This window comes from Oncorhynchus gorbuscha, linkage group LG04 (assembly GCF_021184085.1).
Source record: "Oncorhynchus gorbuscha isolate QuinsamMale2020 ecotype Even-year linkage group LG04, OgorEven_v1.0, whole genome shotgun sequence".
Classification (NCBI taxonomy): domain Eukaryota; kingdom Metazoa; phylum Chordata; class Actinopteri; order Salmoniformes; family Salmonidae; genus Oncorhynchus; species Oncorhynchus gorbuscha.
Window position 1 is genome coordinate 9,868,026 of NC_060176.1, and position 27,882 is coordinate 9,895,907.

At 41.8% G+C, this 27,882-nt stretch overlaps 2 protein-coding genes across 4 annotated transcripts in view; both read right to left on the reverse strand.

The window, feature by feature from the left end:
- tub (TUB bipartite transcription factor) overlaps positions 1–9,938 on the reverse strand; it is a 114,592-nt gene extending 104,654 nt beyond the window's left edge. Inside the window, exon 1 of one of the 3 annotated variants that reach the window (XM_046345742.1) lies at positions 9,660–9,938. In XM_046345742.1, coding sequence (XP_046201698.1) covers positions 9,660–9,715 — 56 coding nt within the window. In that variant the 5' untranslated portion in view covers positions 9,716–9,938. The remainder of the gene's footprint in view (positions 1–9,659) is intronic. The other 2 variants (XM_046345744.1, XM_046345745.1) reach the window with 2 other exon arrangements.
- Positions 9,939–14,319: 4,381 nt separating this feature from the next.
- Positions 14,320–27,882, reverse strand: part of rras2 (RAS related 2) — a 47,831-nt gene continuing 34,268 nt past the window's right edge. Inside the window, exons 2-6 of the mRNA XM_046345752.1 lie at positions 27,781–27,868; positions 27,380–27,482; positions 23,113–23,221; positions 21,803–21,921; positions 14,320–16,713 (exon numbers count right to left, since the gene is read on the reverse strand). Of these exons, the coding sequence (XP_046201708.1) occupies positions 16,626–16,713; positions 21,803–21,921; positions 23,113–23,221; positions 27,380–27,482; positions 27,781–27,868 (507 nt within the window). The 3' untranslated portion in view covers positions 14,320–16,625. The remainder of the gene's footprint in view (positions 16,714–21,802; positions 21,922–23,112; positions 23,222–27,379; positions 27,483–27,780; positions 27,869–27,882) is intronic.

The following is a 27,882-nucleotide window of genomic DNA, read 5'->3' on the forward strand; positions in this document are numbered from 1 at the left end:
CTAGCCTACCTGTTTAAATAAAGGTGAAATAAAAAAATAAATAAAATTTTTTAAAAACTCACACACACAGACACACACAATACTCTGTCCGACTATTTTCTCTGTATACATCAATGATGTGATTCTCTGATCCACCTCTACGCAGATGACACCATTCTGTATACATCTGGCCCTTCTTTGGACACTGTTAACTCCCCTCCAGACGAGCTTCAATGCCATACAACTCTCCTTCCGTGGCCTCCAACTGCTCTTAAATGCAAGTAAAACAAAATGCATGCCCTTCAACCGATCGCTGCCCGTACCTGTCCGCCCGTCTAGCATTACTACTCTGGACGGTTCTGACTTAGAATATGTGGACAACTACAAATACCTAGGTGTCTGGTTAGACTGTAAACTCTCCTTCCAGACCAACATTAAGCATCTACAATCCAAAATTAATTCTAGAATCAGATTCCTATTTCGCAACAAAGCATCCTTCACTCATGCTGCCAAACATACCCTCGTAAAACAGACTATCCTACCGATCCTTGACTTCAGCGATGTCATTTACAAAATAGCCTCCAACACTCTACTCAGCTAATTGGATTCAGTCTATCACAGTGTCATCCGTTTTGGCAAACATGCCCCATATACTACCCACCACTGCGACCTGTATGCTCTCGTTGGCTGGCCAACCCAGGCCCCCTCTCTATCCCTCTGCTTCTTACCGACTCAGAGTGGAACAGACAGACACTTATCTACTTAGACGCATATAAATTCAGCGATAGGGAGGAGTATGTGGAATATAAACTGTCGACCTTCGCAGGCGATCCATACTGTCAAAACTCACATCTGAAACAGCAGAGGCCTCTAATGACTTGTGGGCAATTCCACTGTAACTACATTTTTCATTTAAAATGTATGCCAAAACAAACCATTGATTTAGAAGTTTAAACCATACACCTCTATGCACAATGACTACCTTGACCAATTTACACTGAACATTTTACAAAAACTAATTTAGTGGAAGAACTGTGCAGATACAAAGTTTCAGTAAATTCTCTAAAAGTTTGTCAACGTTAGTTAAATATCTGCTCCAAATAATTCAACATGTCTGCAGATAGAATGGTGTCAGCTATGACATCACACATTGACTTCAAAAAAATCTATTTTGGTTATTGAACTACAGTAAGTGAAGTGGATTTACATCTGGTATTGGAATTGCAGTAACAGAATTTCATCATTTGTCCCTGATCTGTACGCCACAGAAATGCATAATTATGGATATGAATGTTATTCTCTTCATGGTGATCTATCCTAAATAGGTTCACAAAATGTATAAATATACAATATCATCCTTTGCATATTTGTAACGATCTGAGTGTAGTGGGTGAGGAGTCAGGCGCAGGAAGCAGAGAGTTCAGGTGAGTGCCATTTTAATGCACAGACAAACGGCGAACATAAGCCAACCCTCACGAACACACAGGGCATAATGAACAAACAAATGCCCCAAACAGGGGGACTTAAACTGTCCAGGGAAAACCCACAAAATGGGAAAACACAAAAACCCATAGACGTGCACACAAGTACACTAAACAGACGGTCACAATAATTAATCCCGCACAAAGAACACTGCGGGCCGGCTGACTAATAAAGCCTTACTACCTAACTCAAAACAGGTGCACTCAATCAACACATAAGGAGGGGGAGGAAATAATCAGTAGCAGCTAGTCGGCCGGCGACGACGACCGCCGAGCGCCACCCGAACGGGAAGGGGTGTGTCCTTCGGTCGGAGTCGTGACAATATTTGAGTATTATTCTACACACTGGCTATTATTTTAATGAGCTCTGCCCCCAAACAAGACCAAATTTGGTTGTTCCGGACCAAATCTTAACCAATCCTAGATATCTATGTTTCACATGTTTGGACATCAAGTATAACACAGTAGAGCATAGTACATCACAGTAGAACTCAGAAGAGTACAGTACAGCAGAGTAGAGTTCAGTACAGTATAATAGTGTACTGAACTCTAGTTAATCTACTGTGTACTGTACTAAACTCTACAGTACTGTACTTTTGTACTGTCCAAACTAGAGGTCGGACGATTATGATTTTTCAAAGCCGATACCGACCATCAATAGCTGATACCGATTAAATCGGACGATTTTTATATTTGTAATAAATGACAATTACAATAATACTGAATTAACAATTAACTTTATATAATACATAAATAAAAACATGTTCAATTTGGTTTAAATAATGCAACAACACAGTGTTGGAGAAGAAAGTAAAACTGCAATATGTGCCATGTAAAAAAGCTAACGTTTAAGTTCCTTGCTCAGAACACGAGAACATATGAAAGCTGGTGGTTCCTTTTATTAACATGAGTCTTCAATATTCCCAGCTAAGAAGTTTTAGGTTGTAGTTATTATAGGACTATTTCTCTCTATACCATTTGTATTTCATATACGTTTGACTATTGGATGTTCTTAAAAGCACTTTAGTATTGCCAGCCTAATCTTGGGAGTTGATAGGCTTGAAGTCATAAACAGCGCTGTGCATCCCAGCATTGCTAAGAGCTGCTGTTTGCATGAATGCTTACGAGCCTGCTGCTGCCTACAACCACTCAGTCAGACTGCTCCATCAAATCATATCCTTAATTATAATAAACAAACAGAAATACGAGCCTTTGGTCATTAATATGGTCAAATCCGTTAACTGACGTTTTGAAAACAAAAATGTTTGTTCTTTCAGTGAAATACGGAACCGTTACGTATTTTATCGAACGGATGGCAATCCTAAGTCTAAATATTACATTGCACAACCTTCAATGTTATGTCATAATTATGTACAATTCTGGCAAATGAATTATGGTCTTTGTTAGGAATAAATGGCCTTTCAACCGTTTGCAATGAGCCAGGTGGCCCAAACTTCTGCATATACCCCGACTCAGCTTGCACTGAATGCAAGAGCAGTGACACAATATCCCTAGTTAATACTGCCTGCTTACATTAATTTATTTTAACTGAATATGCATGTTTAAAAAAATATACTTGTGTATTGATTTTAAGACAGGCATTGATGTTTATGGTTGGGTACATTATTGCAACGATTGTGCTTTTGTTAAATTATCAAGTTGAAGTAGGCTGTGATTCAATGATAAATTAACAGGCACCGCATTAATTATACGCAATGCAGAACATGCTAGTTAACCTAACAATATCATCAACCATGTATAGTTAACTAGTGATTATGTGAAGATTAATTGATTGTTTTTTTACAAGATAAGTTTAAACTTACCTTGGCTCCTTGCATCCACAAGGTATTTTTGATGCTGCACTCGCGTAACAGGTGGTCAGCCTGCCACGCAGTCTCCTCGTGGATTGCAAATGTAATCGGCATCCAAAAAGGCCGATTACCAATTGTTATGAAAAGTTGAAATCGGCCATCGGTCGACCTCTAGCCCCAACTGTGGCTTATGGCCACTATGATTTCCCATTGAATTGACTACAATCTGATTTGGTAACGAAATTGAGTTTTAATCACTTAATAAATCAGAAACAAAATTGATATAGGTAAAAACACTATCTAATTGATAGGTCTACCTTTACTTGTTACTTCTGTGAACTTTCATTATCATCCCTCCTCATGATGGAGAGAAATTAAAAAATATCTTATAGATACCAAAAACCCACATGCTGTAATGGAATTTCAAGCCACACGGTTTCTTAAACTTACAGAAGGCAGAAAAATGTATCCAAAATTAAATATGTGTTGATATTAGTTGGTAAGGTTCTTTGATATATTTGGTAAAACCTTTAAGGACTTTTTCTGGTAGATGTATTCTAAGACTACTTCTCCATCTGTTTGACCAGAAATCAAAGCCTTGGCTTATTCCAAATTTTAAGGATGGAAAAAGGGTTGAAAAATGTAAATGCCTTAATAAAAAAAAATTGACTTTTAGCTTTCATTTGATATGCTCCTATGAGCTTCACATGTTGGTGCTCATGGGTCCTGTTACTATGTTCCTGAGACAGAACACTAAATAGCAATACGACAGACAGGTTAGGATGTGGGAATCATTTCATCTTTCTACTCTATTTAGTCGTAATATTCAAGTAAATGGTGCTTCCTGTCTTTAGATCAGTCTCTACATAGCATATAAACTCGTACCAAAGTTTATCTGTTAGTATGCACAGTAATATGTATGTGCATGTGTGTGTATATTTAATGTACTATGCACAGTATTTCATTATTGACGTTACAATATTAACGGCCATAAGTTATATTATGTATGTCTGCCTAGCCTAGTGCCTACAGTGTCTCACTCTGTGTGTGTGTGTGAATCATTCCCCTCCACTACACAGCTTATGGATGTGAGATCTTCACACATTGGTACCCTGTGTCATCACCCATTCATCTGTGACGTAGAAGCAGGTGTGCAGCGTGGACCATCCATACTCCAACAGTGCATTAACCCCCAGAGATGTTCTCAGAAATACAATGGCAGCACACACAGAAAATGGCTCACTCTCACCAACACTACTCACTAACACAAAAAACATCAAACGATTACTTAAAAAGTTTACCCTGCAGTAATGCACTTTATTGTAGTCCTGGCTTCATTATTGATATGTAATAGGTTCCTTCTGTAAAGAAGGAATTGTTAGAGGTCCATAAATAAGCGCTGTAAAACTGCAATGTACCATGTGAGGCGATACCAAATCAGAGACTAATGAGATCTCCTGGCATTTATGTAGATGTTTTCAACAGACACACAATAATTATTAAAACACAATCTGAGAGAATGTGATCCCCTCCTCTCGTTAAATAGTATCTCCCCTCACCACCTTGGCTCTCCATCGCTCTGTGGTTGCTGTGTTTACACAGGCCTGTTGAACTAACACATTGTGAGTGCACTGATCCTACCTTCGCAGGCACAGCCATGAATTACGATTAGAGGTCGACCGATTATTCGGAATGGCCGATTTCAAATTTTCATAACAATCGGAAATCGGTATTTTTGGGCCCCGATTTGCCGATATATTCTGATTATTTTTTACACCTTTATTTACTAGGCAAGTCCGTTAAGAACACACTCTTATTTTCAATGATGGCCTAGGAACGGTGGGTTAACTGCCTCGTTCAGGGGCAGAAAGACAGATTTTCACCTTGTCAGCTCGGGGGATCAATCTTGCAACCTTACAGTTAACTAGTCCAACGCAATAACGACCTGCCTATCTCTCCTTGCACTCCACAAGGAGACTGCCTGTTATGCATATGCAGTAAGCCAAGGTAAGTTGCTAGTTAGCATTAAACTTATTTTATAAAACAACAATAAATCATAATCACTAGTTAACTACACATGGTTGATGATATTACTTGATATTATCTAGCGTGTCCTGTGTTGCATATAATCTGACTGAGCATACAAGCATACAAGTATCTAAGTATCTGACTGGCGGTAGTAGGCAGAAGCAGGCGCGTAAACATTCATTCAAACAGCACTTCCGTGCGTTTTGCCAGCAGCTCTTCGTTGTGCGTCAAGCATTGTGCTGTTTATGACTTCAAACCTATCAACTCCCGAGGTGAGGCTAGTGTGACCGAAGTGAAATGGCTGGCTAGTTTGAAACGCTATTAGCGCACGCTAACTTCACTCGCTCTGAGCCTTGGTCTGCATGGGTAACGCTGCTTCGATGTGGTAGCTGTTGTCATTGTGTTGCTGGTTCGAGTCCAGGGAGGAGCGAGGAGAGGGACGGAAGCTATACTGTTACACTGGCAATACTAAAGTGCCTATAAGAACATCCAATAGTCAAAAGGTTAATGAAATACAAATGGTATAGAGGGAAATAGTCCTATAATAACTACAACCTAAAACTTCTTACCTGGGAATATTGAAGACTCATGTTAAAAGGAACCACCAGTTTCATATGTTCTCATGTTCTGAGCAAGGAACTGAAACGTTAGCACATATTGCACTTTTACGTTCTTCTCCAACACTTTGTTTTTGCATTATTTAAACCAAATTGAACATGTTTCATTATCTACTTGAGGCTAAATTGATTTTATTTATTATATTAAGTTAAAATAAGTGTTAATTCAGTATTGTTGTAATTGTCATTATTACAAATACATAAAAATAAATTAAAATTGGCCGATTATATCGGCACCGGCTTTTTTGGTCCTCCAATAATCGGTATCGGTGTTGAAAAATCATAATCGATCGACCTCTAATTACGATGCCTGAACAAACACACACCTGGTCCATGAGCAGAGCATATTCAAACCATAGCAGCACCGTCGAGTCTACATGCGGCCAGAAACATTTTCTAATGAACCTGAGGCCAGCCGGAGGGAACTCATAAATTGGAATGAAAAATGTAAGCATTTTAAATCGGGACCAAATTCTCCCCTAACAGTGAGAGATGCACTGCTTAGAAGCTGGAGCAATCGTTACTTACATATAAACATACCCATAGTATCGTAGCCAGAATAAATTCACATTCAATCTACTGTACATACAAGGGTGGCTGTTAACTTTGTAAGTCGGTTATTAACTGTGGATGTTGATGTTTGTTGTTTGCGTCAGCTGCCTTTTTATAACTGTATTGCAAGTGTCAAACCTGCGTGACACGTGTCTGATGGAGTGCCATTTCATATGTACTGCATACAGACATCACTAGTGTATCAAACATGGATCAAGCACCACAGTAATGAATGGCTTCTGGCATCTCTCCACACAACAAACCATTACATCTCTCTGTCACATTTTGTACTATTTTCTACATTGTAGAATAATAGTGAAGACATCAAAACTATGAAATAACACATATGGAATCATGTAACCAAAAAAGGATTAAACAAATCAAAATATTTTTTTGTTTCTTCAAAGTAGCCACCCTTTGCACACTCTTGGCATTCTCTCAACCAGCTTCACCTGGAACACTTTTCCAACAGCCTTGAGGGAGTTCCCACATATGCTGAGCACTTGTTGGCTGCTTTTCCTTCACTCTGCGGTCCAACTCATCCCAAACCATCTCAATTGGGTTGAGGTCAGGTGATTGTGGAGGCCAGGTCATCCGATTCAGCACTACAATCACTCTCCTTGGTCAAATAGCCCTTACGCGCCTGGAGGTGTGATTGTTGTTCATTGTTCCATTGAAAAACAAATGATAGTCCCACTAAGCCCAAACCAGATGGGATGGCACATCACTGCAGAATACTGTGGTAGCCATGCTGGTTAAGTGTGCCTTGAATTCTAAATAAATCACAGACAGTGTCACCAGCAAAGCACCCCCACACCATCACACTTCCTCCTCCATGCTTCATGGTGGGAACAACACATGTGGAGATCATCGGTTCACCTACTCTGCGTCTCTCAAAGACACGGCAGTTGGAACCAAAAATCTCACATTTGGACTCATTAGACCAAAGGACAGATTTCCATCAGCCTAATGTCCATTGCTTGTGTTTTTTTGGCCCAAGCAAGTCTCTTATTATTAGTATCCTTTAGTAGTGGTTTCTTAGCAGTAATTAGACCAAGAAGGCCTGATTCACGCAGTCCCCTCTCAACAGTTGATGTATAAGATGTGTCTGTCACTTGAACTCTGAAGCATTTATTTGGCCTGCAATATCTGAGGCTGGTAACTCTAATAAACTTATCCTCTGTAGCAGAGGGAACTCTGGGTCTTCCTTTCCTGTGGCAGTCCTCATGAGAGCCAGTTTCATCATCGCGCTTGATGGTTTCTGCGACTGCACTTGAAGAAACTTTCAAAGTTCTTGACATTTTCCACATTGACGGACCTTCATGTCTTAAAGTATCTCTTAAGGATCTGCCCTTTTTTCAATTTTCACCTAAAATGAAATACCCAAATCTAACTGCCTTTAGCTCAGGTCATGAAGCAAGGATATGCATTTTATTGGTACCATTTGAAAGGAAATACTTTGAAGTTTGTGGAAATGTTCAAGGAATGTAGGAGAATAAACACATTAGATTTGGTAAAAGATAATACAAAGAAAAAAAACTTTTTTGTACCATTGTCTTTGTAATGCAAGAGAAAGGCCATAATGTATTATTCCAGCCCAGGCACAATTTAGACTTTGACACTAGATGGCAGCAGTGTATGTGCAAAGTCACACCTCCAGGCTGTGTAAGGGCTATTTGACCAAGGAGAGTAATTGGAGTGCTGCATCAGATGACTTGGCCTCCACAATCACCCGACCTCAACCCAATTGAGATGGTTTGGGATGAGTTGGACTGCAGAGTGAAGGAAAAACAGCCACACCTGTTAATTGAAATGCATTCCAGGTGACTACCTCATGAAGCTGGTTGAGAGAATGCCAAGAGTGTGCAAAGCTGTCATCATGGAAAAGGGTAGCTACTTTGAAGAATCTCAAATTTAATTTTGATTTGGTTCACACTTTTTGGGTTACCACATGATTCCATGTGTGATTTCATAGTTTTGATGTCTTCATTATTATTCTACAATGTAGAAAATAGTACAAATAAGGAAAATAAAAAAACCTGGAATGAGTAGTTGTGTCCAAACTTTTGACTGATATTGTATATCATGAACACAAAAACATTAAACATCAAGAATGTTTGTAAGTCGCTCTGGATAAGAGCGTCTGCTAAATGACTTAAATGTAATGTAATGTAAATGTGTTACTGCCTAGGAGACGTGCTGAGAGGCTTCAGCTTAATCTCCCCCCAGCACAGCGCTGAGAGAAATTGTATGAAGATGTACGAGACCCAGAAGCTCTCGCTGCAATCTCAGCACAGTTACGGTGTCTAGAATACAAATCACACTGTAAGAGCTTATGAGAACCTGTGCACGGATGTCAATTCAACATCTATTCCATGTTAGTTGAACATCGTTTCCCTGAAATGACGTTGGAAACAATGTTGATATAACCAGTGTGTGCTCAGTGGGATGTTGCTTACTGACTGACTGTGTGTGCTCATGTCTGCTGACCAATAAGGAACGACCTTATAGTTAGAACATAAAGACTTAGCAAGCATTGCTCTGTACTGTAGCTGTTGGATGCAGAAATCAAATGAGAAGCTATTTCCCCACTTACTGTACGAGTGTTGACAAAGCTTACTACAACTCAAATACACTGAAAGCTGTTTCATCTGATCAGAGTTTTAAAAAGTAAGTTACAGAATGTACAGTCTTCTAGGATCCTTCACACTGTATTTGTTTCAGGAAATCAACATTGACCGGAAGCAATATTGTTGTAGTATTACAGACAAATCACTGCTTCGACACACACACACACACACACACACACACACACACACACACACACACACACACACACACACACACACACACACACACACACACACACACACACACACACACACACACACACACACACACACACACACACACACACACCTTATTGATTTCTCATGCCACAGTCTGATACATATTCTATCAATATCAGGATTGCACCCAATTACAGCGCATGTCAATTTATTTATACATATGTCTACACTAGGCTACTGTATTTAATTGGTTTTGTAGGTTGGCTAATCAATCACAACCAACTTCCGATTAGATATGACAATAGTAGCCTACTAAACAAAGGCAAAGGAGAGGTTCTGCTGGCAAGTTGGTGATATCAGCTCGCATAACAAGGTAAATGTTGACAAATGATAAGCGCTTACCTGTCATAACTCCATCGACTGTATGACATGTTCCTGTTGCTGCTGACTCCTTCCATGACTTCTATGGGGTGTTGCTAAATAGGGTTCAACGTGACACGAAAATAAAACCTAGGTTTAGATGCCACGCCGATAATTCCCACCAGTTCCAGCATTTACTCCTCGAACGAATGAGAGTTGAGATGTGGTGCACATCGATTCAGGGACTCACTTTCTATAGGCTATACCATTTGGAATGTGAAGGGAAAAATCAGTGCGCGCAAATTGACAAGCTTGTCAATAATTTGACGAATGCATGGGTTGCTCCATTGGTTGCGCGCACGCAGCCATGTCGCCATGTATTTCGATTAAATACATCATCGCGTAATTTTCACATCACAACGAGCAAAAAATATGTAAAATCTCCATCCTCTGTAACAGCGTCCCCCAGATTGTAACGCACGTTAGTCTCTTCTGGTGATGTTGGAAAGGTGTAGCATTGTAATTTGAATGATTAAATCCATTTGTTGGCCTGCCATTTATACCATCATTGTTTAATTATTAATGGACAGTATTTAGCTCTATCTCCTTGGGCATGATTGATAGCCTACACATGCTTACATATTCATCTTTTTTTCTGGTTGCACTGTGAATGAAATATCATTTTCAGGCATATACAAGTGGTCAGAGCCATCTGTTGTTATTTCATGGCCTTGTATACCTATGTATTCTGGGGAGACATACCTTCTGTAAAACTGGCTTTGCTTCAGAAAATCAACATTGACCAAAAGCAAGGCCTTAATAACAAAGAGAAATCACTGCTTCTGTACGTACTGTGCGCACGCACGCACACGCACGCACGCACGCACGCACGCACGCACGCACACACACACACACACACACACACACACACACACACACACACACACACACACACACACACACACACACACATTGTTCTAGCAAAATCAAATATATTTATTAACACTGATTGACAACATAAGCCAGTTACAGAAAGCATGGGTTTCATCTTTTTGGGTTGCGTCTGGAGGTGTTTGGCACATAGGCTTATTATTGCCTTGAATACAACCTGTTGACCCTGAATCCCTTAAACTCTCCTTGACAGGTCAGAGGCATTGAAAAAGGCATTGAAAAAGCAGATTGACAGTTTAGAATTCATAGCAGTCATATAGTTCAAACTAGAACATAATTATACTGAACAAAAATATAAATGCAACATGCAACAATTTCAAAGATTTTACTGAGTTACAGTTCATATAAGAAAATCATTAAATTGAAATAAATTCATTAGGCCTTAATCTATGTATTTCACATAACTGGGCAGCCAATCAGAATATGAAGTTCCCCACAAAAGGGCTTTATTACAGGCAGAAATTCTCCTCAACATTTCTAACAGCACAGCAGGATTGAAAGAGAGTGTGCGGATGAATAAAGGGGTCCCTCATTATGAGGTACATTGAAAGTTCACACAAAAATCTGTGTCAGTGACAAGAATGAGGTAAACACATATAATGGTCATCAGATTTTCTGAAGCAGCTGGTTTGGATGCCTGCCTTCCGGACTGTGACTTTGAGCCAAATGCAAAGCGAGCTCTTTCATTGGGACATTGAGAGGGATTCGCCTAGGAAGTGTGGATGAGTGGGCACCCTCCCTCCCTTTCTCCTGCCAAACCCCAGCGTCAATGGATAGACGCTATGAGGGGGTGGCGGTGGACCTTGGCAGTCTCAATAGGGGTCCCTCAGAGGCATGGTGAATCCGACCCAAGCTCAATAGACAAAGGGGTTGACTCCCTGACAACTGGGACAGGCAGCTCAGATAAACCGTGAGAGTTTGGGGATGTGCAGTAGCCCAATGAGTCATGACTTTAAAAAACACGAGCCAGCTGGGAAATTGTGTCCCAGTGAGCAGTTGAGATTATACAATGCCATGTAACGATTATACAATGTCTTGTAACCTTTCCAAAGAAATCTCCCACTCCCTCCAGAGAAACTCAGCATGACTGCTGATTGATGATGGTGCTGGCGAACGAGGAACATAATTCCCTTTGATTTAATTAGGTGATTTGCAGTAATAAAGGGTGCCATTGAAATCCTTGTCCTTATTAGTGCCCACATTTTAGGCTTTTGAATAGAGTAGAGTGAGTCAGCAAAACACAGGTGGAGGATATGAAACCAAGTGGTAACCAAGGGGGTGCAGAAATCCATTAAGAGAGTCACTCAAACATAAAATACCTACAACAACATGATATTTGTGTATTTTGTTGCCAGTTGATGTGTGGGCTTTCATTACTATTCAATTCTGAGTTTTCTAGTTTGAACCATGTTAAAAGACAAGGAATATCATCCACCATCATCATTGATACATACAATTGACAGTTTTACGACTTTAGAGACACTGCACTTCCCAACATATATCCTGTCTCGGCTTCCTCTAGTGTAGACAGTGAGAGAGAACAAATGAAGGAACAGGAGAGAGAGATGACGTGCAATAAGGTAATAGTGGTAAGTTCATCTCTCTCTAAAAAAGCTCTGAAGAAACCACAAAGCTCATACAGTATGTATGAGATGACTACCACCAAGCTTAAACTCTCAGTGAAAAGATGGTAATATCCTGGTATTTTAACAGAGCTGGAATAAAGAAAATTCAATAGAGCGCATAAGGGAATTGTGCCCTCCCAATACTATTTTCTCTGTATCCCATTCCCTTAATCTGAAATGAGAAACTGTAGTATAGTTATAGTCCGACCCTCTCACCTTTCATTTGTAGTGGAGACGATAATCACTGCAACATATAGTTGACGGACACCACTGAGCACACACACAACTGTCGGTGTCACACCTTCTAATGAGCCACATTAATGTGTGTGCATAAGCACAGTGCTTCCAGTTGTGTGTCCATGTGGGAGAGATGCAGTATAGGCCACTGTGTGTTCATCTCTACAATGGAACCTCTGAAGGAAAAACAGACTGGAATGTTCCGTGATACTTCGGTGAGAAGAGTTATTCACCCAGAATTGTTGCATTGTCAGAGATCTCTACTCCTCTCCCTAATTCAGTATTGCACCCTCAGGGCCCTGCACATCCTCTTCTCTGAGTATAGTACCTGTTTGCCTCTGACTGGAGTATAAATGTGGTTGAGAGAGAAGCCAGATGGATGTAGTATACAGTACAGTAGTATGCATCAGGAGGATCGATGTCTCTGTGCATCCATAGCTGCTCTGTATCAATGTAACAAGGATACTGTTGTGCAGTATGGTCTCCCTTCCTTCCCTCTGTATATTTTGATCAAAAGACTGCAGTTGAGTGGAGGTCTATAGCCAACTGAGATATATCTCCAGACAGTCTTTCATGCATTATATATCTGAGAATTAAGGAGGAAATGTCTCGTGAGCCCAACTGCTGCCATGGTGCCTGGTCAAAGCCTTGCTTTAATTTCTGCCGGCAGAAATCTAGTTGGTGAGAATAATGTCCTCTTCGTGACTTTTTAGGAGCCATTACAGATCAACCCTAACTCCACAAATATCACCGGAGCTTATATCTGAGAAATTATTTGACAGCTGTGGGGTACAGAGGCCCAGCAGTGACAAATGTGTGCCCCCTGTGTCTTTCTAGGTACAGAAGCCCTGGCCTGCAGTGACAAAACTGTCTCTGACTTGTTTAGTGACAGTAAATTGCTACAGCTGTTATGAATGGGTCCAAGCATAATGTGATTGGATTCCCATAGCCATCTGTTCCCCAGTCAATACAATTCTTTAGATAATGTAGAACCAGTCAAAGGACTTACAGCTCATCTTTATTTCCAGTAGCCGACACAGTAGATGTTCAGAGGCTATGCATTCAGACTCATGCACCACATCACGTAAGGATTTCTCCAGTATACAGCCATAGTAGTCAGAATGATACATTGTATGGTTATTTGGTGACAAAGCCAGGTAGAATGGTAATAGCATTTAAATGACTGTGCTTGACTTGAGTGCACTACACACTGTATTGTTTCCAGCCCAGCAACACCACGCAGATGGCTCAGAGTCAAGGCCACCGAGAACACACAGCCAAAAGTAGGAATTATCTTCAAGGGTTCTTTTCAAACCAAATCGCACAGTGATCCTCTGTTGATTTATGAGACATTTGTGCAGGGTGCTATGGAAACCATGGCCCTGTCCTGCTATCTCCACTCCCGAGTTGTGTTCTACAGTCTGGAGACGGCCAATCAGATGTGAAGAACTGAAGTGCTGCCTGGCGTCTTACACCATATTTCTGCTGTGATGATGGAGATGACAGGAATAACATGACCATCAGCCAGAGAGAGGTGAGCCACACGGGTACACTTACCCTCCATACAAGAAGACATTTGTTCCTTTAAGGCAGATCTATCCAGCTGGAAGACAATAAGCTATAGTAGAATGAGTTACATCACCAATAAGACAGCCATTTTCACGCAGACAGTTCAGAGGTGGTGCTAATGTTCGAATGTTATTAGTGAAGACAGTGGTCCATCCCCATTATGACAGCAGGTGTTCAGTTGGTATGAAATGATGGAATCTTCTCATATTATTCCTCTTTGATTGGATACATCCATTTTCTCAAAGAAACATCTGCCAACACAACAAATATGAAGTTCACCAAATACAGGACTTCTCAAAAAAACTCAAACAAAAGGAATATTCTCTATTATAGTTGGCTGAATGACAGATTTTATTATAGCACCAGAAGCTATACATGGGGCAAGGGGCATGGACGTGAAAATAAAATAAAATATATGAATTGAATGTACTGTACATAAAGTTTGCCAAAAGAGAGGTGGTGGTACTTTCAGACTCCACCATTGAGCAGAACACATGAATCTGTGACCCAAACATTGAACTAGAGAACAGTGAAGAGAAGAGGGAACGGCCTACCCACGATCCACCCTGCTAGTAGGTCAGGTGGGCTGAGTGGAGGCGTTCAAACAACACATTGGTTGACATTTGCAGTATAGGCATTGGGCAAGATAGTGGGGAATCGTCAAGGAAAATGTGTCACCAACACCAAAAACTCTTGGAAGATTTGTCCAAATGAGGACTAATCAAATCAAGAGGAAAGGTTCTGGACCACAGGTTGGTCAAGAACCAATGTAGGCCTACAGTCTTCTTCAGTTCAAAACCAGCTAAGGGAATTATACATTCCTCTTTACATATACACACAGCTGTGCTGTGAGAGCATATTCACTTACAGACATATAAAAATACTTGTCAACTAGTTTGATAAGAAAATAATGTATAAAAGTATAAAGTAAAAACATTTAATCAAGTCCATCAAATAATCACTTTCATGTTTCTTTTTGTCTTATATTACATGATGATATAACAACACTACAATAGTTCATTGGTTTCTATTAAGAAGAAATACAGATCATATTGAAAAGGATGACAAGACAACAAAATGTGTGAATTGTCTTGATGTTAACTTTAAAGGTGAGAGGTCAGGTGATGTAATGGCAATGATATAACCTCCATGTGACTGTGGGAGTCATGGAAACAGCTCCAAACTGGCCCAGAGTCACACCAATAACCTTGGAGGACATGAACACATCTCCAAGAATAATTGAAGGCAGTGTGTAACAAACAACCATGTCATTGAAATGAAGTTACAGTTTGTTTATATGAGTGAGCTTCAACAGCTCAATACCTCTATCTACTTTAAGTAATAACTACGTTCCAAAAGAGAGCCAAATAGATGGTACAAAAATCAATGTTCCAACTGAGAGGGATTGATTTGAAAAGATATGTCAGAGAGGAACATTTCTGAAACTGGTCTGCTATTAAATTCATCATTACCAGTGAGGTACATAAATACTACCCATGGTCTCTTCTGCTCTGCTATTAAATTCATCATTACCAGTGAGGTACATAAATACTACCCATGGTCTCTTCTGCTCTGCTATTAAATTCATCATTACCAGTGAGGTACATAAATACTACCCATGGTCTCTTCTGCTCTGCTATTAAATTCATCATTACCAGTGAGGTACATAAATACTACCCATGGTCTCTTCTGCTTTGCTTGTCAAAGATTAAAAATATAAAGAGTTTAAAATGTTTAATTCTGATTAGGCCAACCTGACTCTGAGCTAGTCAACAACAACAGGTAAGAGTCAGAGAAGAGTTGTACAACTAAATAAATAAAACAGGTTTGATATCATGTTATTAGAAGCCTACAGTCTATGAACCTTACAATGCAAATACAGTAAACATTCCATATTTGGCCAGTGAGATGAGTACAGAATCCATAGACATAGAAATGGATCCGCTGACGACGCTGGAAAGTTAAGTTGTCATAATAACTTTAGGGCTATCTAGGTTTATACTGTACAGTGTACATACTTGTATACATGTTATGTTCATAGAAGTCAAACCAAACTCATCAACCTTACACGCTGTACTGTGGCGATTTAATAAGTCATTACAAATGCGTTTTCAAAATCACAACAAATGTCACTTATGTACAGTAGCGGATGAGCACATGGAAGTAAAAAGGGATATGACATGACATACACAGAGCTTCATAAGATCACCGCTCTATTCTGATGAGAAACTGGTAACTAGTAAACCTCTCATTGACATTCTGGATATATATATTTCTCATTCAATCTCAGCAAAAAGTACAAATGTCACTGCAAGGCAAGAAAAAGTTCTTCAGAATAGAAAAAATGATATTGTTTAGCTGATTTAAGAGGCAATGTTTAGTGTTAGGACTTTCTCATATGAATTGGATTATTGTTGAAGGTCAAGAGGAGTTTAACATTTGGCGTTGCCAGTTTCTTCTAGAAGTGAAGTCTGGGGGCGGGCAGTTCCTGGTTGCTACCACAGGAACCTCTGTTGAAGTCATGCACGTGGAGAAGGCAGCACTCAGTCATCCATACAAGATGTCATGTCAGGCAGGAGGCGGGACTGGTGACAGCAGCTGGGTGACTGACAGTGATAAGGCCCACTCAGACGATCACACAATGGCAGCCACTCTTGTCCTTTTCTTTCCGCGTGGGTTCTGGCGAGGGCGGGCATTCCTGTTCCTGGAATTTCCTGAGAGGAGAAAGTGCATTATTACGTTATGAGTAAGCAGAGAAAGAAGGATTCTAACAAAATAATCTGACTCATTCAAGCAACAATTGTTTTGTTCTGGTTTTGAGTGTAGATGGGATCACATCCTGTAGTTGTCTTCATAGAAATGGTATTCCTTTACTTCTACAGATATATCATTGACATTAGGGCATTCTCACATATGAAATTCGGTACCCTGGTTCAGATTCCTGGAGCGTTTGTGAGAATTCCACAGAATAAGTTTTGATTTCACAAGACCTGAAAATAACAGTTTCAGGGTGCAATTAGCAAGACGCACATTCTACATCATTGTTTTCCAACCCTGGTCCTCCAGTACTCCCAACAGTACACATTGTTATAGTAACCCTGGACAAGCACACCTGATTTAACTTGTTAACTAATCATCAAGCCCTCAATGAGTTGAATGAGGTGTGTTTGTCCAGGTCTACAATGAAATGTAATGTTGGGGGTACTGGAGGACCAGGGTTGGGAAACACTGTTGTACATGATGTTAGCAAGCTAGCTTGTCCACATGGGCAAAAAAGTTCCACGCGTCTCACACTGCCACGTAAATGCTTGGTACTCTAGTCCTAGATCTTGAACCCACTACTCACGCAGGACAAGGATTCGTTTCAGGTTCGTTTATGTTTTAAACATGCTTCTGTCACACCCTGATCTGTTTCCCCTGTCCTCGTTATCGTCTCCACCCCCTCCAGGTGTCACTTGTTTTCCCCAGTGTATTTATCCCTGTGTTTCCTGTCTCTCTGGGCCAGTTTGTTTTGTATGTCTTTCAAGTCAACTAGCATGTTTTCCTGTACTCCTGCTTCTATTCTCTTTTTGCGAGTCCTCCCGGTTTTTGACCATTGCCAGTTTTCTGAACTGCGTACCCACCTGCCTGACGATTCTGCCTGCCCTGACCTCGAGCCTGCCTGCCACTCTGTACCTTCTGGACTTTGAACTGGTTTTGACCTTTTGCCTGTCCATGACCATTCTCTTGCCTACCCCTTTTGGATTGATTAATAAATATCAAAGTTTCAAACCATCAGCCTCCAGTGTCTGCATCTGGGTCTCGCCTTGTGCCATTATAGCTCAGATCAGGGTACCAAATGGTCCAGATCGTAAGGGGATATGTGAAAGTGACATTCCATGTGGAAGTATTGCATAAAGCACCTTTCAAATGTACTTGAGAAAGACAGACTAGTGCCAGTGAAGGAACAAAAGCTGAAACTACTTCTTTCCCTCAACCCATTGCCACTGTATTCAGGGAGGTATAGTGGGGTTGTGGTGCCACCTACAGTCAGTAATGAATCCACCCACCTGATTACTCTAACCAACTCTACAGTCAGTAATGAATGAATCCACCCACCTGATAACTCTAACCAACTCTACAGTCAGTAATGAATGAATCCACCCACCTGATAACTCTAACCAACTCTACAGTCAGTAATGAATGAATCCACCCACCTGATAACTCTAACCAACTCTACAGTCAGTAATGAATGAATCCACCCACCTGATAACTCTAACCAACTCTACAGTCAGTATTGAATCCACCCACCTGATAACTCTAACCAACTCTACAGTCAGTAATGAATGAATCCACCCACCTGATAACTCTAACCAACTCTACAGTCAGTAATGAATGAATCCACCCACCTGATAACTCTAACCAACTCTACAGTCAGTATTGAATGAATCCACCCACCTGATTACTCTAACCAACTCTACAGTCAGTAATGAATGAATCCACCCACCTGATAACTCTAACCAACTCTACAGTCAGTATTGAATCCACCCACCTGATAACTCTAACCAACTCTACAGTCAGTAATGAATCCACCCACCTGATAACTCTAACCAACTCTACAGTCAGTAATGAATGAATCCATCCACCTGATAACTCTAACCAACTCTACAGTCAGTAATGAATCCACCCACCTGATAACTCTAACCAACTCTACAGTCAGTATTGAATCCACCCACCTGATAACTCTAACCAACTCTACAGTCAGTAATGAATGAATCCACCCACCTGATTACTCTAACCAACTCTACAGTCAGTAATGAATGAATCCACCCACCTGATTACTCTAACCAACTCTACAGTCAGTAAAGAATGAATCCACCCACCTGATAACTCTAACCAACTCTACAGTCAGTATTGAATCCACCCACCTGATAACTCTAACCAACTCTACAGTCAGTAATGAATGAATCCATCCACCTGATAACTCTAACCAACTCTACAGTCAGTATTGAATCCACCCACCTGATAACTCTAACCAACTCTACAGTTGTGATGGCCCTGAATTTTTCTGAACCGTCTCAGTGCAGCTCCTTCCAATAGGGCGCTTTCCCTTTAATTCCCAATTAAATAGCCAGCATCAGCTGCACGAAAGTGGGGTTGTGATGGAGACGTGCATGAGGATGTGTTCAACCCTCAGTTCCGAAGCTTCTCTATTCCGTTTGTTTTGTTGCCGTTAAACGTGTGTTTTGTAGCCTAAGAGAGTTTACCCAGGATCGGATCCACTCTTTGCGTCCCTGGACTACACCTCTCCGTTCTTCGTGGCCTTTCTCCGCTGGAGATCTATTGGCGGATTGGATTGTCTGACTGACCGACTACCACCTTTTTGTATACGGTATTTCATTTGTTTGGATGTGATGTATACTGTGATTTGTGTAGTTAGTGGTAGTTGAGGACTTAATTAAGAGTTGATCCGCTTTAAGGTTCTGTGGTAAAGTAATTGTTATATTGATTGTATGTTTAATACTGGGTTTACGCTACACGGAACGAACGGACAAACATCGCGTGACAAAAGTCACTTGAGTTCACTGAACTCCTTTACCGGGCAGGACTCTTTTTAGGCCCGAGGTACAGGACATTTCTGGAGGAACCAGAACTCATTGTGATATTATTATATATGTGTGTAATCATTGTTGTTGCTAATACAACCCACGCAACAGAATATAATTGTTTTTGAAGTTATTTTCAATGTTTTAAGGGTTTATGAAAAGTTTATTTCCATCCTGACTTTTACATACGTCCTTTGTATTGGTGTAGACTTGACGGACCAGATGGGACTCATTCCCACCCAAACTAAAAGGAGAAACTAATGTTTTCTCTGGTAGGCACAACCTACCTGGCACCCCTATAAATAATAACCTCAAGTCAAAACCGTTACATAAAAAATGGCACCCCAGATGGGACCTGAACCCACAATCCCTGGCTTAGGAGGCCAGTGCCTTATCCATTAGGCCACTGGGTCCTAAGCCAGGGATTGTGGGTTCAGGTCCCATCTGGGGTGCCATTTTTTATGTAACGGTTTTGACTTGAGGTTATTATTTATAGGGGTGCCAGGTAGGTTGTGCCTACCAGAGAAAACATTAGTTTCTCCTTTTAGTTTGGGTGGGAATGAGTCCACCCACCTGATAACTCTAACCAACTCTACAGTCAGTAATGAATCCACCCACCTGATAACTCTAACCAACTCTACAGTCAGTAATGAATGAATCCATCCACCTGATAACTCTAACCAACTCTACAGTCAGTAATGAATCCACCCACCTGATTACTCTAACCAACTCTACAGTCAGTAATGAATCCACCCACCTGATAACTCTAACCAACTCTACAGTCAGTAATGAATCCACCCACATGATTACTATAATAAACTCTACAGTCAGTAATGAATCCACCCACATGATTACTATAATAAACTCTACAGTCAGTCATGAATCCACCCACCTGATAACTCTAACTCTAGTCAGTAATGAATCCACCCACCTGATGACTCTAACTAACTCTACAGTCAGTAATGAATCCACCCACCTGATAACTCTAACCAACTCTACAGTCAGTCATGAATCCACCCACCTGATAACTCTAACTCTAGTCAGTAATGAATCCACCCACCTGATGACTCTAACCAACTCTACAGTCAGTAATGAATCCACCCACCTGATTACTCTAACCAACTCTACAGTCAGTAATGAATCCACCCACATGATTACTATAATAAACTCTACAGTCAGTCATGAATCCACCCACCTGATAACTCTAACCAACTCTACAGTCAGTAATGAATCCACCCACCTGATTACTCTAACCAACTCTACAGTCAGTAATGAATCCACCCACCTGATAACTCTAACCAACTCTACAGTCAGTAATGAATCCACCCACATGATTACTATAATAAACTCTACAGTCAGTAATGAATCCACCCACATGATTACTATAATAAACTCTACAGTCAGTCATGAATCCACCCACCTGATAACTCTAACTCTAGTCAGTAATGAATCCACCCACCTGATGACTCTAACCAACTCTACAGTCAGTAATGAATCCACCCACCTGATAACTCTAACCAACTCTACAGTCAGTCATGAATCCACCCACCTGATTACTCTAACCAACTCTACAGTCAGTAATGAATCCACCCACATGATTACTATAATAAACTCTACAGTCAGTCATGAATCCACCCACCTGATAACTCTAACCAACTCTACAGTCAGTCATGAATCCACCCACATGATTACTATAATAAACTCTACAGTCAGTCATGAATCCACCCACCTGATTACTCTAACCAACTCTACAGTCAGTAATGAATCCACCCACCTGATAACTCTAACCAACTCTACAGTCAGTAATGAATCCACCCACCTGATAACTCTAACCAACTCTACAGTCAGTAATGAATCCACCCACCTGATTACTATAATAAACTCTACAGTCAGTCATGAATCCACCCACATGATTACTATAATAAACTCTACAGTCAGTCATGAATCCACCCACCTGATAACTCTAACCAACTCTACAGTCAGTCATGAATCCACCCACATGATTACTATAATAAACTCTACAGTCAGTCATGAATCCACCCACCTGATTACTCTAACCAACTCTACAGTCAGTAATGAATCCACCCACCTGATAACTCTAACCAACTCTACAGTCAGTCATGAATCCACCCACCTGATAACTCTAACCAACTCTACAGTCAGTAATGAATCCACCCACCTGATAACTCTAACTCTAGTCAGTAATGATTCCACCCACCTGATGACTCTAACCAGCTCGTGGAAAGCCTGGTCTACATTCATACGGATTTTGGCTGAGGCCTCCATATACGTCACCTTGAGCTGTCTGGCCAGCTGCTGGCCCTCCTCCTGGGTCACCTGAAGGGACGAAACAGATACAGGGATATATCTTAGATAAATAGCAAGTGCTATTTTGCATCACCCTGTGCCCTATCTGGGTGAAGATTTCACTTTAGGACCAATTGAACGGTGTCAAATGATCAAACTCTGCCCACCAGGCGATGCAGAACAAACGCGCCCATACATTTTATCACACAGTCACAGAGAGAGCGAGAACCACCCTCTAACACATGACCATTGACAAAACACAAGAATCAGGAAACTGGTGACATCTGCTGGTGAGGTTGAGAAACATGGGTCAGAGGGTTCACAGCCAAGAGTGAGTGAGTCACTATGAAATGTGTAAACAATACAGCAAATGTATCACATTACCTTTTACATTCAAATAGCACCTGATTTATATGTGCTTAGCTAGAATATTTTTGCTTCTGGTCCATCTTAAACTATTACGACAAGATTAGAGACCAGGGCCCGTATCCACAAAGCGTCTCTGTGTAGGAGTGCAGATCTAGGATTAGTTTAGCCTTTTAGTTCATAATAAATCAGATTGTATGGATAGATCCTGGATTAGCACTCCTACTCTAAGACACTTTGTGGATACGGGCTCAGACCTCATTGCAAAATCATTTATTCTACCGTCCTAAAACAGCTGAACCCATTGAGTTGCCAGTAATGGTTAGAATTGAATCATAATCCTCAACTAATTTGTTAAAGCCCACATTTAGACTACTTCATTATTAATTCTAACAGAGGCCCCACATTATATTCAGCCAATAAAAATAATTATAATAATTATAACAGTAATTGATGTGATAAATGCATTTATATTTGCTCAGAAGAGAGAATGTGTTTTATTCCAGCAGGTGAGAGTGTGGAGTCACGTGGGAAAGTAAACTGCAGCTGAAAGCCAATGAAGGCCACGGAATGAGCCCTCTCCTTTTCATACCCTTCCTCCCTCCTCTTTTCCTCTGTCCCACAATGTTTTTGTTGGTCATCTTCTCTTTCTTTCTTTTCCTCACTCCCTCTTTGTCTACCCAAATAACTACAGCCACCATCACCACTATCCATTTTCACATTTAAAAATATAAATCAATTAGAAATTACACATTTTTAAAGCTTGTTGCTTTATATTTACTTTCCTCACATCACCCTAACATGTATGTGTATTTGAGCTGAGGCCTCTGGGCCATTAGGATGACTGCTACTCACCTGTCTCTGAAGCTCCAGGTCTGCTTTATTGCCTACAAGGATCATGGGAAATTCATCCCGGTCTTTGACTCTGAGGATCTGTCTTTGAAATTTGTAGATTTCTTCAAAGCTGTGAAACATAAAGCACACAGCATCACTCGATGCCCCCAGTAAAGCTCAGATATAAAGATAAAGCTGGTGCCTCTGTGGACCTCCCAGGAATGTTGTCTCACAGCCACAAAAATGAACCCCCCTGCCCTCCCTTCCCCCACAGCACCCAGGCAGATGGGATTGGCGTCGCTATAAAAATCAAATCAAATCTTATTTGTCACATACACATGGTTAGCAGATGTTAATGCGAGTGTAGTGAAATGCTTGTGCTTCTAGTTCCGACAGTGCAGTAATATCTAATAAGTAATCAAACTATTCCCCAACAACAACCTAATACACACAAATCTAAAGGGGTGAATGAAAATATGTACATATAAAGTATACGGATGAGCGATGGCCCGAGCGGCATAGGCACGGTGCAGTAGGTGGTATAAACACAGTATACACATGTGGTACGAGTAATGTAAGATATGTAAACATTATTTAGAGTGGCATTATTGAGAGTGGCATTGTATAAAGAAACTAGTGATCCATTTATTAAAGTTGCCAGTGATTGGGTCTCAAAGTAGGCAGCAGCCTCTCTGATTTAGTGATTGCTGTTTAGCAGTCTGATGGCCTTGAAATAGAAGCTGTCTTTGAGTCTCTAGATCCCAGCTTTGATGCACCTGTACTGACCTCAAATTTCTTCAGACTCCTGAGGTTGAAGAGGCGCTGTTGTGCCTTCTTCCCCACACTGTATGTGTGGGTGGACCATCTGAGTTTTTCTGTGATGTGTACGTCTAGGAATTTAAGACTTTCCACCTTCTTCACTGCTGTCCCATCGATGTGGATAGGGGGGGGGGGGGGTGCTCCCTCTTCTGCTTCCTGAAGTCCACAATCATCTTCTTTGTTTTTTTGACATTGACTGAGAGGTTGTTTCCTGACACCACACTCCGAGTGCCCTCACCTCCTCCCTTTAGGCTGTCTCGTCATTGTTGGTAATCAAGCCCACTACTGTTGTGTCGTCTGCAAACTTGATGATTGAGTTGGAGGTGTGCATGGCCACGTAGTTGTGGGTGAACAGGTAGTACAGGAGTACACACCCTTGTGGGGCCCCAGTGTTGAGGGTTAGCAAAATGGAGATGTTGTTTCCTTCCTTCACTGCCTGGGGGCGGCCCATCAGAAAGTCCAGGACCCAATTGCACAGGGCAGTGTTGAGACCCAGGGCCTCCAGCTTGATGATGAGCTTGGAGGGTATTATGGTGTTGAATGCTGAGCTGTAGTCAATGAACATCATTCTTACATAGGTATTCCTTTTGTCCAGGTGGGATAGGGCAGTGTGCAGTGTGATGTCGATTGCGTAATCTGTGGACCAGTTGGGGCGGTATGCAAACTGAAGTGGGTCTAGAGTGGCCGGTAATGTGGAGGTGATATGATCCTTGACTAGTCTCTCAAAGCACTTCATGATGACAGAAGTGAGTGCTACGGGGCGGTAGTCATTTAGTTCAGTTATCTTTGCCTTCTTGGGTACAGGAACAATGATAGCCATCTTGAAGCATGTGGGGACAGCAGACTGGGTTAGGGAGCGATTGAATATGTCCATAAACACACTAGCCAGCTGGTCTGCACATACTCTGAGGACGAGGCTAGGGATGCCGTCTGGGCGAGCCACCTTGCGAGGGTTAACACGTTTAAATGTTTTACTCACGTCAGCCACGGAGAAGGGGGGCACAGTCCTTGTTAGCTGGCCGCAACGGTGGCACTGTATTATCCCCAAAGCGGGCAAAGAAGGTATTGAGTTTGTCTGAAAGCGTGACATCGGTGTCCGTGACATGGCTGGTTTTCTTTTTGTAGTCCGTGATTTCCTGTAGACCCTGCTACATACGTCTCGTGTCTGAGCAGTTGAATTGCGACTCCACCTTGTCCCTGTACTGGCATTTCGCTTGTTTGATTGCCTTGCGGAGGGAATAACTGCACTGTTTATATTCAGTCATATTCCCAGACCTCTTTCCATGGTTAAATGCGGTGGATCGAGTTTTCAGTTTTGCGCAAATGCCGCCATCCATCCACGGTTTCTGGTTAGGGTAGGTTTTAATAGTCACAGCGGGTACAGCATCTCCAATGCACTTATTTATAAATGCACTCACCGAGCCAGCGTATAGGTCGATGTAGTTCTCTGGGGCTGACCGGAACATATGTGTGTGATCAAAACAACCTTGAAGCGTGGCTGGTCGGACCAGCCGATGAATGGTTCTAGTCACTGGTACATCCTGTTTGAGTTTCTGCCTATATGACGGTAGGAGCAAGATGGCGTCTAGGTCGGATTTGCCGAAGGGAGGGCGGGGGAGGGCTTTGTATGCATCGCGGAAGTTAGAGTAGCAGTGGTCAAGGGTCTTGCTCATGCGTGTAGTGCAATCAATATGCTGGTGGAATTTAAGTAGCCTTGTTCTCAAATTTGCTTTGTTAAAATCACAAACTACAATAAATGCAGTCTCAGGAGATATGGTTTCCAGTTTGCATATAGTCCAGTGAAGTTCCTTGATGGCCGTCTTGGTGTCTGCTTGAGGGGGAATGTACACAGCTGTGACTATAACTGATGAGAATTCTCTTAGTAGGTAAAATGGCCTGCAATTGATTGTAAGGAAATCTATGTCGGGTGAGCTGAATGACTCGAGTTCCTGTATGTTGTTATGATTACACCATGAGACGCTAATCATGAAGCATACACCCCCACCCTTCCTCTTCCCAGTGAGGGGTTTATCTCTGTCGTTGCGATGCATGGAGAAGCCCAGTGGCGGAACCGATTCCCATAACATATGCAGAGAGAGCCATATTTCCGTGAAACAGAGAATGTTACAATCTCTGATGTTTCTCTGGAAGGTAACTCTTGCTTGAATTTCGTCTACCTTGTTGTCAAGAGACTGGACCTTGTCTGGTAGTATACTCGGGAGGGTGGGCGATGTGCACGTCTACGAAGTCTGACCAGTTGAAAGATTAGTCTGCCCTTTCTGCGGCGCCATTGTTTTGGGTCGACTTCTGGAATTTGATCCATTGTCCCGGGTGGTGATCGTATTCCTGGTCGTAATGTTGGTAAGTTGACGTTGCTCTTATATCCAATCGTTCCTCCCGACTGTATGTAATAAAACGTAAGATTTCCTGGGGTAACAATGCAAGATATAATACATAAAAAAACAAAATACTGCATAGTTTCCTAAGAACTCTAAGTGAGTCAACGCCATCATTTGGGAATCAGACAGGGTGGGTGAAGGGTGGTACTCCAGAGCAGACAGAGAAGTCAATGAACTCCTGTGGTACTGCATGCCTCAATGTTCCAGAAATGTTTGCATGAGCATTGCAGTAAAGCCTTGGTGAACTTGTGAGCAGCCTCAGCACAGGCTTGTCTGCCTTCCATTGACCAGGGAGGGGTAGCCCTAAGCAGGTCTGTCCCTTTAACCAGAGCTTTGCTCCCCGTTGACTTGAAAGGCTTTTAGTGTAATACAAATATCATGCTAAGTAACTGTTTGAACCAAACGGCATACATAGAAATATCCCCCAGAGATAAAGGGAAACAGAATGTAACCACAAACCCAGGAGTGTGTTCTAGTGAATGGCTGCCGGCGGGCAGCTTGGCGAGCACATAGTAAATCTGGAGAGCCTTGACTAACGTAAATGGAGGAAGGAAAGACTGTTTACAGCAGGGAGAGAGGGGACTCTGAGGGGTGGGTTGAGACACACCACCATCACATTGCTGCACAGGGACCAGAGGGGTGACAAGGGCCCAAGACTGCCGACCACAGCACTACAGGACAGCACATATAGAGGGGATGCATTCATTCTCATGCAGGTGATTTAATGCAGGGTTTTTACACAGAAAAACAAAGCCTGCAAAGAGGTGGATGTTGAAAGAGGTATATGAGCAGAGGAGAACAAAAGAGAATGATGACACAGGTTGGCGAGAACGGACGTGTGGGAGAACAAGAGCCTGAGTGAGAGAGATGTATGTGTTTAGCATGAGAAGAGAGAGGAGCAGGCAGACAGAGGGAGAAAGAGAGAGACAGACAGAGAAGCACAGACGAAGATAGGCGCAGATAGAGAGACGCGCAGAGAGAGAGAGTGAGAGAGAGAAAAGCGCAAACAGAGATTGGTGCAGACAGAGAGAGGCAGCGTGGGGGCGACACGTGACTGGGTTGTCACTCACCTTCCTCTGTCAGTGACTGAGAAGACAAGCAGGAAGCCCTCCCCTGTCCTCATGTATTGTTCTCTCATGGCTCCAAACTCTTCCTGTCCGGCCGTGTCCAGGACTAACAAACACAGGGACAGACATGTTAGACACACACACACACACACACACACACACACACACACACACACACACACACACACACACACACACACACACACACACACACACACACACACACACACACACACACACACACACACACACACACACACACAGTAGCACCTCTCCTGAAAAAGGTACTGTACAAAACTAAACCCTCCAAGATAATCTCTTGTGAAGGCTGGTATTTCTCAATGAACATTAGTGCTGTGGTCAGATTTCTCCTGTTTGTTTACAGGCTGAGGGTCTATACTTACTGTCAAGCCGGGCCGCCCTCTCGTCAATGACACACTGCTTCGTATACGAGTCTTCAATCGTGGGATCATAGTCAGTGACAAAGTAGGACTGGAGAGAGAAAG